Genomic DNA, 22,726 nt, shown 5'->3' on the forward strand with positions numbered 1-22,726 from the left:
CTGCTTTGGGGCAAATTTTATGAGGAAACTTCGGAAGTGGTCTTTTCTAGAAAATAAATTCAAGTGGCCTCTCCCCCAACTGGTTTGAGACGTAAACCTCCTTTTGAGAAAAGTGGAAAAAATGCTGATTTAACAAGCAAAGTATTCACAAACATTGAAAAAAGAATAACATTAAACAATGGAACCTCTCGTTGTTCTGAAGAGATGACAAATTCAGAGTCCTTGTCATGGGCTGCAGCTCAGCTCACTCAGTCTCTTACCAGTCCCTCCTGCACTGGGTAATGCTGTGTCCTGGGCTCCAGTGGGCCACAGGTGAGAGCTCACAGTGTTTTTCTGGGATTTCAGTCCAGAGTGGGGCTGAACAGTTCCAAGAAAAACAAAAACCAAACACAGTCCAGGGAACTTCTCTGCCTCAGGTAGCTAAAAACTAACTAAGAGCAAAGGAGAGCCCTGTCCCTCTGTCCGTGCTGCAGACAACTTACACTGAGAGAGTGAGGAATGTGGGCGAGTGAAAATGAAGCTTCTGCACACACAAACTGCACTTCCCCCTCCCTTTGATCCCTCAGATCTAGTTTTAAAGGGACAGAACTTACTTCTGTGCTAAACAGATGAATGGGGACACAATTCAGCATCATGAAGTCACCCCAGGACAGGGTACTTCATTATTTCTGTATAAAAACAGAAATCTTAGATAAATTTAGACGTCAGTTAAAGACTACGGAAAAGTCCTCATTATATAAAAAGTGGTTAATTAATTTGAAAATAGTTACTTGTATGGTTAAGGTAGACAAATGCTTAAAAAAATATCTCTGGCATTTGACGTTTAAGATAAGATTCTAGAAAGACTAATTATCACATGCACAAAGTACATTCACCATTGCATGATTATAGATTGTATTAATCTCTGGATTTGGACTGTGTTACTTTTTGTTGTTTCTTGTTGGTCAGATCTGTTTTTTCAGTTTGTCCATGTTTAATAGTAGCATACAAAGTCTATAATTATGATGGGTTATTTTATCTTTTAAAACGTAAGCACTGTGTCAGCTTTCTTTAACTTTTAATATGTTGTAGGAGTTACATATGTTGCTGAAAATTAGCATTAAAGCATTTTAACCAGTTCTTTCAGTCCTGAAAATTAAATACTATTTCTATGTTCATATTTGGAAATAACCAACTTTGTAGCAAGCAAATATTTGGTTTCCCTAAAACCAAGCTTATGTGTCAGGGAAACATTTGCAGCCCATCCCTGCTTTCCCCCTTCTCTCCCCTCTTTTTTGCGTTGGAGTTCAGTCCTGTATTCTCTGTGTAACTGGGCTGCTGTCCTTCTTGTCTTCCTCAGTTTTGGGATGGACAGTCCTTGCATTTGATTAGGAGGTTGTCCTGAATGACTTGCTAGCTTTTCTGAACCGTCAAAGCTGACTCTGGTGGGATCCTACCTACCACTTCTCTGAATAAGCCAATATGGCTTGAAGTCCAGGACCTGAAGTCATTTGTCACTTGCCTTTAACTACTGCACAGGAACTTCCATCTGAATATGAGGAAGAACTTCTTTACTGTGCGGGTAACCCAGCACTGGAACACATTGCCCTGAGAGGTTGTGGGGTCTTCCTCACTGGAGATTTTCAAGAACCATATGGACACAGTCCTGTGCCATGTGTTTTTCTCAATAATAATCTCCTTTTAAGTACCTCATTCACAGATTTTTCTGTGTTAATTTTCCTCTTTTTAAAGACAGTCTTCCTCATCACTACCTTCACTTACTATGTCAACAAGTACATATAAAATCATTTGGCATTTTATTCTCTTTGCACACCACAAATCTTGTTAAGCAACGGACCTTAAGAAATACAGAAAATAACTGGTTGTATTGAGGAACATCTGTTTATAATGATGTTATAATAATAGCAGCTCCAGAACTGTATAAATTTTAATGAGAGATTATTTTTTACATTCTATAAGAATGGTGAGGGAGAGGAGTGTAGCAGAAGCAAGACTCCTCTTATCTGTGGGTTTCCTGAGAGTGTCCAGGTAATAATTGCTACTGAATACTTCTTTCTGTGTAAAAGGAAATGCTAATCTTAACTGGGTAATAACAAGAGTTGAAAAAACCAAAAAAATACTGTAAGTGTGTTGGCATTGATGGATTATTTTGTGTATTCAATCACTTCTTAAACTCACCTAACATTTAAATAAAAAACCCCCAAATTTCCGACAATGGAATGTAAAGTTTAGGTGTCTCACTCAGAGGCAGATATGGGGATGTAGTAATATAGCTGATAACATACCCTAATATCAGGATATTTTCCCTTCCAGTCAGCTGTTGGAGCTGAGAAGTGAGAATGCCTGTAGTTATGCCAAACAGGTAGTTTTGGCAGCTGTTAGATGCTGTGCATGTTTCCTGAAGAGATCACATTCTTAAAGCACTGTCTTCCCAAATGTTATCTTCAACTTGGAGAAATCCTTTCCTTATGCACCTTGCTTACTGAGGCAGCACCAAAATCAAGGCATTACTTGTAATTCTTATTCTCAGTAATGAAATAATGTGACACATTGACTTATATCTTCCATGGGAGTGAAGGTAGTTTCTTGGGAGTGTTTGTGGATGAGAAACTTAACATGACCCAGTAATGTGAGCTTTAAGCCCAGAAATCCAGCTGTACCCTGGGCTGCATCAAAAGCAGCTTAGCCAGCAGGCTGAGAGAGGCTCCATTCCCCTCTGGTGAGACCCAACCTGGAAAAATGTTGAGGAAAAAAGGATGTCTATAAACCAACTTTGTAATTTGATACTAATGTAACTCCATGTTTCAAAACTAGTTAGCATAAAAAAATGCAGTTAAGGACTGTGTACTAATCCAGCATCAGCAGTGGTCTTTAGAGGTGCTTAACATACAAAAGCATTTGTACAAGTACTACAGTTTGCAGCTTTCATTAGTTCACTAGCTTGCAACAGACAGGACAAAAGTATCAAAATAAACTTGTCAATGATGTGGCTTTGTTTACTCTTATTTGAAGTGTCTGCACTTTGGCAACTGTATCAATTTGTATTCTGATTCTTAAAGACTATCCTTAATTCAGAACTTTCATGAAATCATGGCATGAGAAATTATTTTGACTGACAGATGAACATTTGAAATATAATTGTAAAAATCATGTTTAAAAGTATATATGGTTTTTCTCTGCAAGACTGAGATACAGAGAAATCACTGATTTCAAGGAAAACACCTTCCAGTTAAACATGGTCAAGCAATAAGCTTGAGCATGTTTCCCACAGCACTGGAGTTTTCTGTATGCAGCTAAGAGGCTTTTATAAAACTGATTGGCTTCATTTACGCTGAGCATGGTGACAAATAAGAGGCTCCACATTTTCTGCATTTATTTCTTCATTGTACCATAAACTTTCAGTATTTTACTCCAGACTTATCAGATGTTTTGTGTTTACTCTTTTAATTCTCGCTTACCTTTTGTGCACCTTTTCACAGTGTTGGAAACACGCACTGTTTGGATTTTTTTACCTTCTAGTCGTGAGAATCTTTCCATTAGATTTTAGAAAAATACATACAGAACAGATTTATCTTAATAAATGAGCAAGTCACTTTTAGCCTATATCCTTTTTTAGTTTCACTTTAAAGCCCTAGAATTTTTCTTCATTTTTTTCATGCTTTGATTAATTCTGTGTTTACAGTTTGATCTTATATCAAATAAAAGGTTTTTTTGTTGCCTTTACTCATTTTTGTATTACTTGCACACTCACTTTAATCTTACCTGACCTCCTCATTGAAAACTGTTTCCCTGTCTCACAGTACACAGGAATGCTTGTAAGACTGGAATTCTATTTCATGTCTAGACAAGAAAGAATTCTTCAGAGAAAAGAATTCTTCTTTTCTCTTCTAAGATATTTCTGTTGCAAATTTTGTTCTAAGGAAGGATTTGTTTCTCTCTTGCTCCTTCCAAAGTACTTTATAATCTTTGGGGTTTTGCATTAATAGATGCTCTTAGTGCCAATACATACCATTGTAGTGGAATCTGTCAGACTTCATATATCAATCCATCCCATCTTGCATTCGCAGTTCCTATTTTGCTCCTTGTGAAGCAGTTCAGTCCTCTGGTTCTTTGGAAAATTCTCTTTCCTTTCCATACAGAGAATCTTCCAGACATCTTTGCATGTCTCTTTTGAATAGCCTAGCTGCCTTGTGGAGTCAACTGAATGGTCATCTGCAGCTCTGGCTCATTTTAGCTCTCTGTTCCTTTGACCTGCTGGATTACTGGTGTATTCTTTTCATTTTCCATTTTGAGATATTGCCAATCATTAGATGCTTCCAAGTGGTCAGAATTCCTCTTCCTTTTTTCCCTAACTTTTACAGTTTGCCTTTTCTCACATGTTCTTAGGCATACAGAAGGTGGCCTGATGATTATGAGCTGCCAAACCACTTCCCTGGTTTTGGTCTATTCTTTTTGCTTTCCTCTAAGTCAGTGAGGCTGCCTGCTTCTGGCTTTCCAAGTATCTCTTAAACTTTCTGATATTGAATGTGCTCGGTAGTTGTTCTCTCAAACCACAAATATTTTTTTCCTTTGCAGCTATCAGCTCAAATATTTTATAGAGGAAGTTGTTTCTAGCTCAGCAGCAGTGTTTAATGTGTTGTACATCCGTTTTATGCCACTCTGATTCCACTTCTACCTATCATAATTCTAAATAAAGAACTGAGTCAAAGAGACCTGTCTTGATCTGAAAGCCACAGGCAGTTTTGTTTGTTGTTCCTGTTCAGGTGTAAGTGTGGTATTTACTAGAGGTGTGAGGTTGTTTAATTACCAGAGTATTCAGTTCAGCAACATCTATGTAATTACATGTGATAAATTCAAATTAACTTAGATGAATTGTGTAAATTGTGTAGATTGTGTAAATTCAGTAACAATCTGCACATAGACATTCTTCTTTCACTGTCCTGACTTAATGTCTAAAATGCTACAGAACCCTCAACAACAACAAGGAACAACAAAGAAAATCCCACCAAAACAATCCCAACCAATCAAAAAAACACCTTAGAAATTTTAAACTCCTAAGATCTTTGCATGCAATTCTGTTGTTGCTGTCTCTAAACCCTTGTTACTCAACATCCAGTGTCTGCCGGTGCAGGTAATCTTGCTCACTCACAGCTATCTTCTCTTGTTGGTAAGGGATTTAGTGTACAAGCAGTTGGCAATTTTGTATATAAGCACCCTTGACTCTCTCCAATATGCCATTAAATTAGTAAGAATATTGCAATTTATTAATGAAGATAAGAGTGAGAACATTTGGTAGTTGCTTTCACAGAATCGTAGCTGGAATGTTTCTTAGAATCATACTTGGAGATGGTACTCAGTATGCATTCCTGTCTCTTTTTGTCTAAGAATTTAATGGTATCTGAAGTAGACTCAGCTGTTACAATAAGAATGTAATTTGGTGCAGCCCTTTACTAAAGTACATTTACCTTAAGTGTTTCAACATAGTATTTTTGTAAGTTTTTGCTCCAGAATGGAAATTTACAAAGTGATGAAGAGAAAAAGCTTTTGTAAAAATACATCTCAGTGTTCTTTTTGAACTAATAGGCAATGCTATGAATCCTAGTAGTAATAATACTATATGTCTTTTAAGAGTGCTTTTACATGAATGAATTCTGTTTAAAAACCTCTGTTTTCTAAGAATTCTAAGGAGCTGGACAGTACTCCTTTTTCTTTAGTTTACTCAACTTTCATTCTGTGGAATAAAATGGCTCTATGAATTCAGTAGTTCCAGTTGTTAGCTTTTTTGCGCATAAAGTCTCCAATGTGAACATTTACTTACTAAACATTTTAAAATTATTTTTGTGCTTTCTATGTACAGCAAAAATAAAGAGTATAATGCTCAAAAGAAGATTAAGAAAGCATAGGTCGTGTTTTGTCCTTGATATACCCAGAACATGCTGAAGGCTTAATTTGTACAGGTTGTCCTCAATTTTCATTGTATGAGGCAGCTATGAAACTAAGTAAATGCAATGTTTGATGGTTATTTTTATTGGTAGTCAGATGTTTAACTCTACAGTTGGTTATAATGAGCTGCAGAGATAGGTGATTTATTATTACACATGCTAAAGGTTATGGTTAATTTCTTGTTTTATTTTAGACTGTAAGGCCAAGACTTGGCCAAGTCACCATGTGACATTTTCACTTTACATCTGTCACTACAGTCTGAATAAGTATTCAATCTCTCTGCTTTGGTTTTCAATGTAAAATATATCAGCCATGAAGAATGTGCACACAGGTATCTGCAGTAAAAGTTGAAGTAAATGGATTTAGGACTTTACAAGCAATTAATTATGAGTATGCTTCTGGTGTTATTTTAGAAGGAACAAAAAAACCAGAAAGTTGTTTTTAACAATTTATTTCCTCACCCCTGAATTTTACAGCGCTTTGAGCTTCAAGATTCAGAAAACCACTTGTTTCCCAGGAAGATTACTAGAGTAGAAAATGCACATGGAAACAAACCCTTTAAGGCTGATGTAACTATCCAAATTGGTGGAAAAGAAGTGACATTCCAGGTATGAATTTATATATTCATCGAACTATAATATGTTTTTAAAAAACACTAACTTGTTTTCGTCTCTTCAAGAATTTGACACACTTGGTGGTAAAAGTCAGTTGCACTGAACATTTTTTGGTAGAATAACACGTGGTATTTATTGGAGATGCATTTAGATAGTGGAATATTAGTTTATGGACACACATTATTTTATTTCTAGATAAAGTCATAGTTTCCTCCATGTGAATCATTACGGTTTGGATGAAAGAAAAAGCCATTCAATTTCTTTTTTTTTTTGTTTTATTGGATTAGAATAGCAGAGAGTACTTATGATGCTCTTAATGCTGCTTTCCCTTTTTCTTTTTGTAAAAACAATAGTCTGTCTTTGTTTACACTTCAAATAAAATCTAATGAGTGCTTGGTAATATTCCGACACAGGATGTTGGGAAAATGGAACAAAGTAATCACATCAAATATGATTAGTTTGAGTTTTGTCCAATGAAGTTTATGACCTGCTAGGTGGTGAAATAAGTTCTTACTCAGGAAACAGATGCTGATCTGAGAATTTGAAGTTAATGTTGAATTTGGAGAGTCTAGAGAGTCTATAAAGAAGGTGAATTAGTAGGAGTCAGAGAGATTATAATAATATTGGTGAGGAATATCCTAAGAGAGTTTGTACCATGAGAAAATGAAGAGTGGAATAACAGCAAATGGGAATTTTTCAGGAAGAGTTGAGTCTGTAGGAACTTGATTCAGTTCTTTTCTGAAGCAAAGATTTTTGTTTTCATTTGACATATAGGTGATATGTTCTGAAAGTACTTCTGCAGAATGCCTCTCTTATGCTCTCTGAATGGGAGGGTATAAGAAGTTTGCAGATTAAACAGTTTCCAGACTAGAGCAGGAAGTGGAAATGTAGAGCCTGAGCCTTAACGTGGTGAACAATCAAATCTCTCCAAAGTTTGGGTCAAAGTAGTTCCTTCAGATTTTCACAATACTAATTGCTCTATCTCTTACATTTTCCTCTGATGAGCAGTGAATATTGGTGACTTCTTACTTGTCTCTTTCATGAACAGCCTGAAGTTCTTTGCATACCCCGATGCTGTAATTGTATTGATTCATGTTTTGTTAATTTTTTTCAGGAAGAGTAGGTGAAAGAGTTTGTCTATTAGAAATTAGGGGGTTTAATTCTGTGACCATGACTGTTTCTAGTTTGATGGATGACAATTATCAGCAAAATATTATAGTAGTTTTGGACAAGCATAACCTAGTTCATACAAAGTTAGAGTTATCACAGTATTGCTTATTTAGCATTTTGATTTACTTTTTTTTCTTCTAGGTTCCAGCTGGAACTGGAATGTTAAAAAATCATTCTCGATCAGATACTTTCATAAGGACTTCCAGCCATAATCAACTGTTGGCAGAAATGATGCAATCCCATATGGTTAAAGATATGTGTTTAATTGGAGGAAAAGTAAGAATTTAAATTTCTATTCTCCCTTTTTCCCCATGATCTTTAGAGTGTAATCTAATTAATATTTTTTTAACCTTTTTTAGGGCTGTGGCAAAACAGTTATTGCCAAGGAGTTTGCTGATATACTGGGATACAGCATGGAACCTATCATGCTATACCAGGTAAGCATGCTGATGATCATGCTTTAACTATGGTCTTAAACAGAGACTTTCTCACAGCACTAAAGGTGTTGGGTGTTTTTGCAAGCCCTAAGCTCTGTCAAGCTTAAGAGCAATGTCATAGCCAGTGGTCACTCAGTACTTGTTTGGAAAGAATTGTCTGTCTTAGATTGTAGTACACTCTAACCTCATGGCACAAGCTGAAAAATTACAAGATTTGAAAATAGAATTAATTAATTTACTTACTTTTCACACAGAGGTCACATGTGTAAGGTTGTCTCTATAACGCTGAGGAAGGAAAGTGCTTAAATAAAATATAAAGTCAAGGATGTCCTATGGCCTTATGAGTCAAAATACGCCAAATACAACAGGATTTACAGTTCTAAGTGATAATTGGCAATGCTGCAGGAAAACATTACTATCAGGTTTAATGCAATATTCTGGTCTCTTTCTTCGATCTCTTTTCTGCTTTAATTTTTTCCCAGGCAGCATGAGACCTCCAAAGGAAGAAATAGCAGTGGCATTTGATTTGAAAGTGTACTGGCATGTGGGGAGAAACACTGACAGAGATGGGTGGTGAGGTTGAAGGGCTGGAAAAGTGAGAGGAAAATAGAAAAGAGAAATACTGATGATGATGATGAATAAAGACAGTCCATTCTATATTCTCCTGCACTGTTGAGAACCTCCTCAGAGAGGATCCCACTGCTTTTCCTTCTCCCCCCGAGTGGCTTCAGCACTCGGGGGGAGATAAGGGTGAAAACTTAGAAACTTAGAAACTCTGCATAACTGGAGTCAGACAGATGTCTTCTGCCCTTTTCTTACACTTTAACGTGGCCAAGTGTGAGCAGATTTAGGTTCTAAGGCTACATATCCTCATCAGTGTTATGTCATGTTCATAATAATATACCTGGATTCCCAGCAGTGCCTACTATCTTTTGTCTAGTGGCCTGTTGAAATAGGTGTATAGTTTCTGAGCTAGAACTGTGTGTCCAGCAACTCTATGTACTTCTCTCTGTACTTGTCACTGTAAACACAGTTTAAAATCATCCCAGAAAAATAACTTCTGCAACTTGACAAACCTGCTTTAAGGGCAAGCACACCCTAACCATTGTATTGTTGCACACAATACAATATTTGGTATTCACCAGCAAAATTAGATAATTATTTGCTTAAAAACATGGCCACTGTTTCTCAACTTCCTACCTTTAATTAGTGTGGCTTCAATGAATATGAGCAGAAGGCTTCCTTTTTGGAGCCACATGTGCAGCGCTGACAATGGATCTATTTATTTAGTAAACATCTTTCTTTGAAAGGGATCTGTAATTCCTATAAAAATAAAATCTAGGAAAATGTTTGAGGTATTTCTCAGTGAAGTGAATGTTTCCTTTGGTTTCACCAGGGTTTAATCAACCTCAGAGGGCAAAGGGGTTTTATAGAAAGGCTTTTGGTGATATCACAACAGTATCAATAAAGCAAATAAATGACTGAGAGCTGCTTATTCACTGTAAATTCCTGTGTAGCCAAGCCTAGGTAAGATCCACATATGTATCTATACATGTAAATGTTTCCTAATGTACAGTGTGTTACATAAACCCAAAAGTTTTTACAAAAAGCAGTGTATAAACATACATGAATGTAGCTGAGCTGTAAATAGAATTTCAGAATGCATTTGTTTTTCTAAAAATATATAACCTATCAGGGGCTTTGCCTGGCAGAGTGATAGGATAATTTAATGATGGAACAAATGTTTAATTCATACACTAATTCAGCAGTGAAGACTATAAAAGTTTGATAATGCTGTAAATTTACCATATTTTTCTACTTTCATTCAATAAAATGTCTTCTGGGGTTTTTTTTAGGAGACATCATACTATCCTGAATCCATTTCTAAAATTAAGGAGGCTCTTCTTTGTTCTATGGTTGTTATTTACTTTCTGATAATTTTTGCAGGCACAGAGATGAGTATAGGGACATTTACCTTTGGTCTGAAACAATAGCACCGTTTCTGCTCAGGCTGTCTGAAGAAATTAATTCTCGGAATTTTTTTTAATATATATATATACACATTTATATAGTCTTTTAGTATTTGCTTCATCATTCTTTGCAACTGAAGTTGATTGAAGAACTTGAATAGTGTGAAAAGGTGTATTTCTCTATATTGATTTCACAGAAAAAACAACTCTAAAAGTTTTTGTGTTGTGAAGTGAGAATCAAATTTACCTAAAGCGGACCTTTTGGAACATAGATCATCTCTTATACTAACAGTTGGCTGAGAGAGAAGTTCCTGTTTCATTTGTGATATCTGACATCATTATATGGATTTCTCATTATATGCAGTTCCATGTAGGTAGATTGCTGAGAAAGGAAATTCATCCTGATTAGGAAAGGTTTGTTTTTAAGTTGTCTCTTAACGCAGTTAAGCAACAGCAAATGAAAAGCAGTAGCCAGTTAGTGCTTTGTGGACTGTAACTAGGGAAGTTTTAGTCCAAATGCTTGAAATAAAATATTTTCTCCCCCCAGAATTTCAGAGGGGGAGAAAAGTAACAGTCGAAGTCATGTTATAACAGTTTTCCAGCAGCTTGCTCATTTTCTTCCCTAGCAAAAACAGTTTTGTAAGCACATCATTAATGTTTGTGTACTGTGATGGTTTTGTTTCTAGGACTTTTTTTTTTTCCTGACCTCATAATTTTTCTTTACTAAATCCTTCCAGTTTTTTATTTGAGAAATACTAACAAATGATGAGTCCAAATATGCATAAAAAGCAGGAAATGTAGATTCTTCACCTCATAATTGCCAAGAAAATGATTAGTACTACAAGCCATGGAGGCTTGTGTTGGTATAGCTGCTAGAGGGAGTGCAAAAGAAGTTATCCTACTTGATTTTTCTCCTAATTTTTTTTTCTTGTATACAAACTGCTCCAGAAAATAAACAATGAAATGTAAAACATGTAAGTTATAATGACTGCTACAAATTAAAACAAGCTTTCTGTTTCACAAGGCAAATATATTGTTGTCATTGCTTTGTCCAAAATAAGAGGAATAATTATTTCTTATACTTTAGTTACCTCCCCTCCAATGGGAGGCTTTTTTAGCATTAGAGTATCGTAAGACTAGTTTTAATATCATATATTTAGTGATTTGAATAAAACTTAGTAAAAATTGAGTTAGAGTAAATAAATAAGCACAATAAATCACTGGGCAGGTACTTAGCCATAAAATAAGTTCCTTACAAAAACTGTGCATTTGTTAGCAATGGTATTTAATCATCCCTTAATTGAATCTCAACTGAATCTCATTCAACCATTTAAATCACAGTGTTATATTCATGTTCTATTTCAGAAAATATTTTGCACAAAATATTCTTCTGAGTTTATCTGCAGAAAATTAACACATGGTTCTCATTTTTGGAATTAGAGATGGACATGGAGTACAGCATACCAGGTTCTCAGTCAATTCATACTGTATGTTGTTTCATTTCTCTAGAGGTGAATTATCCAAAGGTGTGTTAGTAAAATATTCATTACAGCATTTGCTAGCTGCTGAATGCACAGTTCTTAAGCAAGTCCAAAGCCCACATTTTTCTCTCTTTTAAAAAAATACTTAATGTCTAATTCATTAATAATATAGAAGAGTGAACACAGCAGTGAAACAATAGAAATACAACAATAAAAATATGGTATGGTTTTGTGGATTTGAATGTGAGACTTTAAATAAATGTGGAAACACTGAAGGAACCAGACTTTGTCCTGTTATTTTAGGGCTTTTAAGGAAATGTAGAAAAAGGAAATTATTCAGGCCATATGACGTAATGTATTCTATTTTTATTCCTTAAAGTTCAAAGGTTTAGGGTTGTGAAAAAGACATATGCAAAAGCTACAATTACAATAGAAAATATGTTTTTATCTGATTTTGGGTTGTGTTCACAGCAATTACTATTATGTCTTTGTTTCTCTTGTGCTTACCTGTTGTAGTGGAATATCTAAAATATGTGTGCTGGAGGATATGCTAGATTTTGTCTTTGGTTTTATTCCTTGAGTATTATTTTGTGCTAGGCTATGTACTTTTGATAAATTCTATGTTATGGGCTTCTTTCTTACCCTGTTCATTATTCTCTGATGCTTCCAGCAGTATTTTCCTCCTGAGAGGTGGAATGTCATGCTGGTTTGTGTTCAAGATTAATGATAAAATCTTTGCTCCTTCAGGTGGCTTCCGTATGAAAGAAATTATTCTTGTTTGCTCCAGGTGTAAATTGCTGCCCCCTTCTGTGCGCAGGGCTGTGTACAAGTTGTCATATGCTTGTGTTTTGTTAAAGAGGCAGGGGGGAGAAAGGCTTCATTCTTGTTTCAAAGAGGTGATATTGGCAAGTCTAGAACTTGCAAAGACTATTTATCATTTTGTGAGTAGCTTTGTGTGTGTATTGCTAATACTGTTTGGAAAAGCAGTTGAAGATTTCCTTCCTTTATTCTTGGGAAGAACAGAATGCAGCTTTTTAAGGAGAAAGTGTGTACTTGTAAATTAAGAGAATAGATCATAATTATATTCTTCTGATGGACTGATACTTCCAGGATATGACAGCTAGAGATTTGCTACAGCAAAGGTACACTCTTCCAAATGGAGATACTGCTTGGAGACCATCGCCGCTTGTCACTGCAGCTCTGGAAGGAAAGCTTGTTCTTCTTGATGGCATCCATCGAATTAACCCTGGCACTCTAGCTGTGCTCCAAAGGTCAGGATGTCAGCTTGGATAAGTTGGGTGCACGTGATGTGTGTATTGAGTGCATGCATACTGAGACCTTAAGTTGCTGCTGGTGAATATGGCTTTGGAACTTCAGGAATACTGTAAAGATCAAGCTGAGCATTGAAGTTTCATAGAATATGTAGTGCTCATTTTTTTACTTAAGAGCAGAAGCAATTCTTTAATTTTTTGTAAACCTAAAATAATACAGGAAATTTCAGCCTGTTGTAAATAGAGTGTTAGTCTGAATTTTGGAATGAGCTAGATTTTATTCTAGAATTATGAAATCTAAAATTAGTAATATTTGTGCAACAATTTTAAAATGCAATATTGTCAGAAAATGTTTGAAACACTTTGCATTCTGCTTCTAAACAAGTATGTTATAATATAAAATATGTTACACAGCATACTTTATATTGATTGCAAAGATCTCTTTCTAAACATTATTTCATAATTCAATAAAAATAAATTAAACTTCACAGAACACAGTAATAGCAAATACTATGTTAATAATTATTTATACTGTCCGGTCAAATTTTTATGCCATTTCATATGCATACATCATATACTGACTTTTGCAAATCAGAGGACATAGTGAGCTTTAAAAGCAGGTTATAGCAAAAACATTTTCTTCTTTCTCTTATTACATATATGTGCAGAAAGACAGAACAGAGATTTATACTTGCCTGTGTTTTTGCCTTTTCATCTTTTTAGTGTTCCTTTCGGATTTTTAGTTTTGACATGTGCAGGCATTAGAGCTAATCAACTTCTGCATATCACAAAATAAAACCTGGGTCTGTATGTATATTAATCATTAAAGGCAGCTGAAAGATAGCATTTCAAGAAATAAAAGTATATTATTTGGTACAAGCATAACAAAAAAGCAGTTTTGTGCCATTTATGCACACTCCACTGATAAGACAGCATGTTTTATTTTTCATGTTCTTACCATATGGATTTAAATTGATTGACTATGCATTAAAACTTATGTATGTTGTTTTACCTCCATGCCTGGATGCATCTTGAGGTGGTATCATTTTTTCTTTTTACTGAGGTATAATTTAACTGAGATCACTTTTAAAAACACCCTTAGTTGTTATATGTATTATAGAAATTAATCAAAGTCAAGATAGAGCTTATTCTTTATTTTCAGACTAGTACATGACAGAGAACTGACTCTCTATGATGGCACCAGATTGTTAAGGGAAGATAGATACCAAAACTTAAAAGAAGAATTGCAGCTCTCTGATGAGAAACTACAGGAGAGGTAAAGTATCAGCTACGACTATAGAATGCAAACAGCATTTCAGTTTTATAATTTTTTGTCTAATAAAAAAAATGAAAAATGCTTTTCTGTTAAACTGATTCCTTTTAATTGCTAAGAGAAACATATTTTAAACATAAGGCTCCTCCTTAGCTCTATTTCTTTTTGTGGTATGGCAAAATTATATCCTGTTTAGAGTGCTTGAACTAAAAGGAAAACATTCAATAACCTTTAAGAGAAGGAGTTAGAAATTGAAAAGAAATTCTAAGTAGGTATAAAAATAGATATAAAGCTATATAGTACTTAATTTTGAAACATTTTATTAAAAGTCTTGGAAAATAAAGCTAAATTGAAGTTAAATACTACTTGTTACTTCCTTTTGCCTCATGAGCTAGAAAGCTGGTATTTAATTTACAATTAATATGGGGCAGGAAATCCTAAGGATGGGTTGGGACCCATTATGGTTATTCTTTTTGTTCCTTTACTTCCACTCGTCTGCTAGAAACATTCCACAGATAGAAATGTTATGCTGCAGGGTGTGCGTGTGCCCAAACTTTGAAGAGGCCTGATGGGTTTATAGCAGGGGTGCAGTCATGATATGCCACATGTTTTCTCTCAGTGTCTTGCTGAGTCTGATTTTTTTCTTTGGCCTCCATAGTCTGCCCTTTAGAAAAGCTGCTTTTCTTTTACTTCTTACTTGTTTCAATATTTCTGGTTACCTTTTCAATCAAAATACTGTGGGTTTAAAAAAAAATAAGGCAAGAATTGCTCCTATAAAACCAACAAAAAACTCAAACTTCATTCTAAGCCTATTTGTTGCAAATTCTGTCCAGTCTGCAGAGGCAGTACACCTAGCTAGATGGTAATTTCCTGCATTTGTTTTATTTGTGTGAAGAAATATGTAACAGGGAAGTGTTCTGTTTATCAGGATTTTAAGCACAGATGTTGAAAAGAGCAGCAAAAAAGCTCCAAGGGCCCATCTGGGATGGTATTCCTACTTTGCATCAGACTTTTTACTACGAAATATCTGTTGTGCCAGTCTCCTCCCTGCTCTGTGTTCATGGTTTTGTCCAACCTGCTTTCAGGCAGAATGGTAGTGGCTGTGCTGTTTTGCCTTGAACCCTTTAGTTCATTGCCAATATACTCCAAAAACCTGAATGGTTCATCACACATTCATCTTCAGAGCGACCACTCCTAGTGGATTAAATCTCTCTCACAAGAATAGAGATTTACATCTGGATCCTGCACATCCTTTTTTTGTTCTAACAATGGCTGTTTTGGCAGTGTGCTCCCTTTAATCTTCATTATCTGTTAGACCATGAGCACTGTCCAAGCTGTCTTCTTTAATTATTGTTCTGCAGACCCTTCTCCTTTGTGTCACCTGTGTATCTGCTTTCCTTCTTTTCAGCCTCATTGAGTAAACCTTTTGGTTCAGCTGTTCAGTGGTAAATCTGCATTGTTTTGGCTACTTTGAAGGCTCCAAAAGTTGGGGTTTTTTTTGCTTTCCTTGAAAGACTGTCTGTCTTTCCTTCAGATCTCAATATACTGCTTTTATCAAACCACCTCAGTATTTTATAATATAATGTTTCTGAGTTGCTAATCTCTTAATTATCTGTTTGACTGACAGTGAGCTTTCACTCTCTAATCCATAAGCAAAGGGTGTCTGTTGTATTAGACATAAATGTATTTCTGATTAGTACTTGGTCTTAGAAACAGATATCCCATTGTGTAGACATTCTTATGTCTGGAAGCTCAGTGTGACCATTTAGCACCATCTTGGATGCAGATGAAAATTCTTCTTCCTCAATTATCTGAAGTCCATTTTGCTGAGAATCTTCACCTCCTAGGTGAAGTGTTCAATCTGCCCTTGTTTTCTGTAATGACTTATTTTAAAAAATTAGGTTAAACTAATTGCAAACATGTGTCTACTTCTTTGGTTTTGGCTTTGAGCTTCTTTGACATCCCTGGAGGACTCCTCTATAGAGAGGATACTGTTCTCATCAGCCCTTGAGGAAATGAAGGTGTTCCAGGACCTCATCCTGATTTTGGTGACTTGTATATTTTGAAAACATCACTGCCTTTTAACTGACTCCAGGATGCAATGTCAGTAATTCCTGTTTGATTCCAGGACTGTATTTGCCCTTGCTACTCATCCTTTTCAGCAGTAGTTATCAGTCACTTCAGTACCCTTCCAGTGTTGCAGAATCCAGCAGAATTAATCTATCAAATTATATCTGGGGTACTTACAGCTGCTTTAATCACAGATTTTAATCCCAACAGTGCTCACCATCCCTCCTTTGCCTGCAATAAATACTTTGGAGAAATCTTTGGAGAAGCTACATAGAGTATGTTGTAATATGAATTATTAGCAGATTGGTTGGGCAAATTCTTACCCAAATCACAAATGGGAGATGTTTTCCATGTTGATGAGGGACATCTCTCTTGCTGCATGCCAATGACTGTGACTAGTGGCTTTAGCTGGATTTCTGAAGATGAAAGACAGCTTTACTTACCCTGATTTGCTGGATTTGACTAAAATGATTTCAGTGCAACTGCTTTTTGCCAGGCCTGTGGAATAGATGATGTCATTCTCAGTTTTGTTGTGACTGAATCTGTAATGTTTGAGTGACACGTTGTCTACCTAATTTTCCAATAAGTGAATATTAATATGTTCCTGCAGTTTTAGTGCCTTTTTAATGTTTAGTGCTTCAATGGTAAAAATACTCATATGTGTAGTAGAAGAGGATCAAGAGGTTTGCTTGTGTTTTTTTACTAAAGGGATGGTATTTAGATCATACTGTGACCTTGAGAAATCATATGCCTCTGTGTACAAATGCAGACAGTATTACAGTAGAGAATGTGAATATGCTTAAACCGTGATGATGCTATTAGAGGTGCTGAACAAAGAGGAAAGTATGGTTTGGTTGTCAGGTTGTTTTCAGTTTTTGCACATTAGAGCACTATTATTCATATGTTACATGTTTGACAACATTTCAAAGTTTTATTACTTTTGTAAGAGCTAATAAAGTATATTTTGATTTTAAATGAGGTTAATTATTGTCATTGAGTAGTATGTTCACTATTATTTCGTTACATTTCTACATCTGTAGAAAAATTTCCATTTTTCTAAGAAGGGCTTCAGGCTGGTGGGTACAATAGCTCTTTCAGGAGTGACAATTGCAAGCAGTGCATTGCCTTTGGGACATTTTGGGATACTCTTTGCCCTGCTGAAAGCCTCTAAGCTGCAAAGTAGCTAGTTAATGGCCACAGAGTCCTTTTTCTGGTATTCTTTATTATGCTAGTTTGGCTGTGAAGTTGTTAGCAAATGGTTGCAGAACTCATTCGCTCCTCTGAGGAAACTAAGAATTCATGTTCATGAGTTTAAGGAGAAGAAAAAAAGGTGCCCTTGAGAAAGTGACAGATGGTCCTTAAAGATATTTTACATAGAAGGAAATTATAGCTGCTGATAACTTATTCATTTAATGACTGCATGATTCATTTCCCTGAACAAGTTCAGAGAGTAAAAGAAAGTGTGTCCAAGGAGTGTGCATAGACTTCTGCATAGAATTTCTTCTGTAATCATCCATTACTTCACCCAGATAGATACTGTAAAGGTAGCACACAGCCTTTACAAATCAAACAGTGACGTGTTTGTTTATTTCAGGCTGCAGTATATAACCTGTTTGTGTGGGTATACCCCCTCAGCACACACAGATGCTAAGTTCTTGGTGTGGTGAACAGATAGGCAGCTATTATGGGAAAATCTAGGAGTAGGTACATAATAGGATAGTTCAAAAACTAAAAGAAGTCTCTCATAATGCATGGGTGGTTTAATGCCTTGCAGACAGTGGATTCTTTTCTGTGTGGTTAGGTTGAAAGGGATTGCACAGTAGATAAGACAAATGTGTGTAATTGTGGCAGGGAGTAAATTTAACAAGCAATAGAATTTTTAATTGCTTACATTTTTAAGCTTTTATTTGCTTTGTTGTTTAAGGGTTTGGCTTTTTTCCAGTTTAGTGAATTTTAAGATAAAGGCATCTGTTAATGTTAGATTGTGGTGAAATTTAAAAGAAACAACAAGAAAATAACAATAGGTCATTTTGGTTCTAGGGTTAGAATAATTCCCCACTTACAAAATTTGATAGAAAATGAGATTTATTAAATCATGTTACAGGAAGAGATAATAAAAAATAGTTTGGTTTTAGAAAAAATGGCATTAGAAATGCTGTTCTGCATTTTATTTTATTCTGTTTTTTATGAGAAGCGTCAATTGCTCAGAACCATGGTCAATAACAAGAAAATCTTTCCTTAAAATCACCCTGATCAATGTGTGTGATTTTCTTTGTAAGAGCAATGGTGGTAATTCTTGGCTGAAAAATTAAACAGTGATGTCAAAAGAAGAACACTCATTTTATTAGGAGAGTGCCTTGCTGCCTGTATTGTCAGTAAATGTTTAATAGAGAGAAGGATAGACTCTTTGCATGAATCGGTTAACATCAAATCTTCCCACTGTGTTTGAGGCTCACTAATTTAAAAGATGCCAAGTTTTTAAGAAGATACACTTACTTCATCTTGATCTGTAAAACCCACAAGATTTCTTGTCATGTCAAAGATTTCTTTTCTGTGAAGTACAGCTCCATGTAGGAGCTCTCCATATTGTGTTCTTTTTGAGAATTGATCTGTAATGTGATGGAACAACTTTGAAGCTCTTCAGTTGTGCTGATGGAAGATGGGAATTTAGCACTGCAGAACTGAGTCATTTATGGTATTTGTTTAATAATACACTTAGCCTGATATTTTCAGCATTGCAAACATCACTCCAAACAATAGGCTTTTGAAATAGCCAAATAGTTTTATTCATGTTTACAACCTGGAAACCTAGAGCAGTGACGTTGTTCAAGTCTAGAGAGTATGTCAGTGAATTGAACTGATATCGCCAAGTTAGCTTGCGCTGACTTTGCATCTCCTCTCTTCTCACTTCTTTCCGTGCTTTTCCCCGCTGTCCCCACCAAGCCCTTTGAGGGCAGTGACTAGGAGCTGATACAGAAGAAATGTGATTTCTTTACCAGGAAATGATACAAAAGAAAAACAATTCCTTCACCTGAAAAGTCGACTCCTTCTTGTCTTCTCTTACGGTATTGCAGAAGGGCCAGAATTTGATGGATGTCTGGAGGATGTTTGCTTTTTTTTCTTAGTAGTGCTAGGGAAGATAAGCCTGAAAGTATATGTATTTATCCTATCTAGGAAATGTTTTCTTCTATAAGAAAGTTGGCTAATGTTCCCTGACCTTCTTTTATGCTTAATGACAGTGACATTCCCATTGGTTCCTCTTTCATGTGATGTTTTCAGACATCTATTTCTATTTTCATCAATCAAGGAGTAGCTTCTAGGCTTATAACACTCAGCTGAGAATAACTAATACCACTGGCTTTGTTTGCTTTGATACAAGAGACTGCTGTAATTGCCCAGTTGTATCACAGGTTTATTGTTGTGATGCACAAATGAGCCAACTATGCAGTAGATTTGTCAATTTATGTCTTCAGTAATCTTTATGGAAAATGACATGGTAACAGCAATATAAATTTTTGCCTAATCAAATTTCACTTGCTTTTTCCAAATGAACATTCTCTATTTTAATAAATGAACATCCTCTATTTTAATAAGAGTACTGTAAAATTAGCTGATGAAAGCAGGTCCTTCTTGGACAAAATTTGACTGGCTTTTGTATCTGATGTGTTACTCCGTTGTTTCTGCTGCTTTTGGAGATCAACTCTGTTGGCCAAATCATGGTGCCAATAACACCAAGGTCACAGGTCTGATCTCTGTATGGATCATTCACTTAAGAGCTGGACTTGATGATCCTTCTCTGTTGCTGTCAGCTCAGACTATTCACTGATTCTCTGTGATGCTGTGGTCTTGCAGGTGTGCTGATTAATGAGTACCAATGAGTGCCCAGTCAGAGGAGGTGAAAATATTACACAGATAAGGGATACAAAAGATGTGAAGAAGGCAAAGATATCAAAATTCAAGGCAGCAGACTTTTAGTGCCCTAAAATACACATCTGAAAGTTGTATTTTTAAGTTTGTGTTGCAAGTTCCCATTATCTTCAGTGGAGTCAAGACTGTTAGTTACCAAATCCTCAAGTGAGAAGAACTGGGAAACACTGACTTAGGCTAGGAGGTCAGTGCTATAAAGACTTAAAAAACAATAATAATAAAAGTACCTTTTATTATTTTACAGCCAGGAACAGTGCATGTTTTTTCACAGGAAGCTGTGGAGGCAGATAGGATGAAGAAGGGAAGTTCAGAACAGTATTAGAAAAAATTTTTGGGCAAAGATAAATTAAAGCAAATAAGGTTCTATCCTGTGATGTCTTTGAAGATATGGTTGGGGGGTGCTGAAGGAATATGAGAGAGGCAGACTACTTGTTGTGGCTAGACTTGTGTGCTTGGTTGATTTAAGGAGCCAGGACAGCAATTCTGAAGTTCTTGTAAATCTTAATCTCCCACTGGAGAGACCTGTCTCCTCATGCTGACTCTAAAATGAGCCAGGGGTGAAGTGACTGGGTTGGTCTTTGAAGCATAGCTTTCAGGAGTGTTATGAAGTTAGACATATTAATCCAAGGACCACAAAGAGCATCTGTAAGGGAATGTTCCTAAACTGTTACTAAATTCAGCTCTTCACAGTATCTAGGCAAATCTCTACAGTGTCATCCTTTCTGTCAGTTCAATTCAGTAAAAAAGTTACTTGTTACTGCAGCTCTGGTAGGTCTTCTTTTGTCCCTGAGTTGCCTGTGAGACACCCTGTTGTAGGTAAAGCACTTGTAGAAGTCCATGAAATGAGTGAGATGTGCCTATTTCAGACATACAGCACAGTAGACTGTAGCTTAGTTGGTCATATTTGTCCATCTTGAAGCATGCAGGTCCTGTTGCAAATGAAGAGAATTGGGTAGACTTCTGAGCATAAAAAAATGTGTAAATTAAAAAAAATTCCAAGTTGCTTTATGCAGCCTGTGCATTTTCTTTTTTTTTAAAAATAAAGTTGCATTGCAAATAATCTGGATATACTCCATTATGTTTCAGTACAATAATTTATCTTTTTTTCATCTATTGTAAAAATAAAATCTGGTATTCATTCCTTAAGCCAGGTAATGCATTTTTAAACTCTTTTTTTGCAGGTCTATCTTTCCTATCCATCCTTCTTTCAGAATAGTGGTCTTAGCAGAACCTCCTGTCATTGGAAGTAGTACCCAACAATGGCTGGGTCCAGAGTTTTTGACACTGTTTCTTTTTCATAATGTTCGATCTTTAAGCAAGAGTGAAGAAATTGAAGTTATTAAACAAATGGTAAGTATATTCAGTACTTTAGGCAATTACTGGCTTACTGAACAGGATTACATATAAAATATATTGCTATTTCAGTGTAGAATAAAGAAGCTGATTTTCGAAGCTTATCAACATACCTGTTTATCATTTAATGCCATAATTCTTATTTTGATATTGAATACTGCTGTAATAAAAAGTACTCTTTGTCATAAAGCAACTGTGGCAATGCCATGGTTATTGCATATGTGGAACTTGGATATCTTGATTAATAGGTAAGATTAATACTGTTTTTCTTTCAACCAGATTCCAAATGTACCCAGTGTGGCTGTGGAAAAGTTGTTGTCAGTAACACACAAGCTTCGGGAGACAAATGATACCACTGTGAGCCATTTTTTTTTCTTTTTTTCTCTTTGAATTTACTATCTCCTGCTGTGACTGTCTTAACAAAGCCCAGGTGAAACGTGCTAAGCTATAGCGTTTTTTCAAAGGCTGCCTGATTGGCAAACCAGCCCCAGAAAGCTATTGCTGGCAATTACTGTGCTGCATACTATAAAATTCTTTGATTTATGATGTGTGTATTTGGAATCTCCATAAGTTCTAGGAATTTGTACAAATCCCAGAGAATCAAGAACAGAACACAGTGAGTTTAGGTGTGGCTCACATTATAACATGCTGAGGTGCCTTTTGAATGTGTATGGATATAATCACATGTGTTTGGGTACTTTTTGATTACTTTGCTTTAGTAATTGTAAAATTGATAGCTGAAGTTATTGGGGCTTTTTGAGCAATAGGAGCTATGTAGTCATTATAAAATGACAACAGGCAGCAGCAGATTCAAAAAATAGAATGCTCCAGAACTCCTGGCTGCGTTGCTGCTATAGGCTATTCTATTAAAGAAGTAATGTCAGGAAAAATAAGTTCTGCTGACAAAGTGACCACAGAATTCTTTAAAAATACAGTTAAATCATGGTGACAAGAAAAAGAAATTATTGCTATGGCAGCTAAAACTCAGCATGCCTTGATGTAAGTAAAATGTAAAACATTTTTATTGGAATCCAGCAATACCAGCTTAACAGGTGCTTAATAAATTTAATTCATTGTCCTTAGATTCCACTATTTTAATATTGATAATAGCTTTTATAGTTTTACTATAAAGGAGCTGAGAGAGGCTGTTATGTTCTTTGGAGCTTAAAAAAGTAAATAAAAAATGGACTTCTAGGTACACTGTTGTGACAGTTGTT

At 35.7% G+C, this 22,726-nt stretch overlaps 1 protein-coding gene across 2 annotated transcripts in view; it reads left to right on the plus strand.

Moving 5' to 3' along the window:
* VWA8 (von Willebrand factor A domain containing 8) overlaps nt 1-22,726 on the plus strand; it is a 180,126-nt gene that overhangs the window by 44,102 nt on the left and 113,298 nt on the right. For both annotated transcript variants that reach the window (XM_053934989.1, XM_053934990.1), the window contains exons 10-16: nt 6,420-6,551; nt 7,869-8,003; nt 8,087-8,164; nt 12,726-12,886; nt 14,049-14,162; nt 21,338-21,506; nt 21,789-21,866. In XM_053934989.1, the coding sequence (XP_053790964.1) occupies nt 6,420-6,551; nt 7,869-8,003; nt 8,087-8,164; nt 12,726-12,886; nt 14,049-14,162; nt 21,338-21,506; nt 21,789-21,866 (867 nt within the window). The remainder of the gene's footprint in view (nt 1-6,419; nt 6,552-7,868; nt 8,004-8,086; nt 8,165-12,725; nt 12,887-14,048; nt 14,163-21,337; nt 21,507-21,788; nt 21,867-22,726) is intronic.

Source organism: Vidua chalybeata, chromosome 2 (assembly GCF_026979565.1).
Source record: "Vidua chalybeata isolate OUT-0048 chromosome 2, bVidCha1 merged haplotype, whole genome shotgun sequence".
Taxonomy (NCBI): Eukaryota; Metazoa; Chordata; class Aves; order Passeriformes; family Viduidae; genus Vidua; species Vidua chalybeata.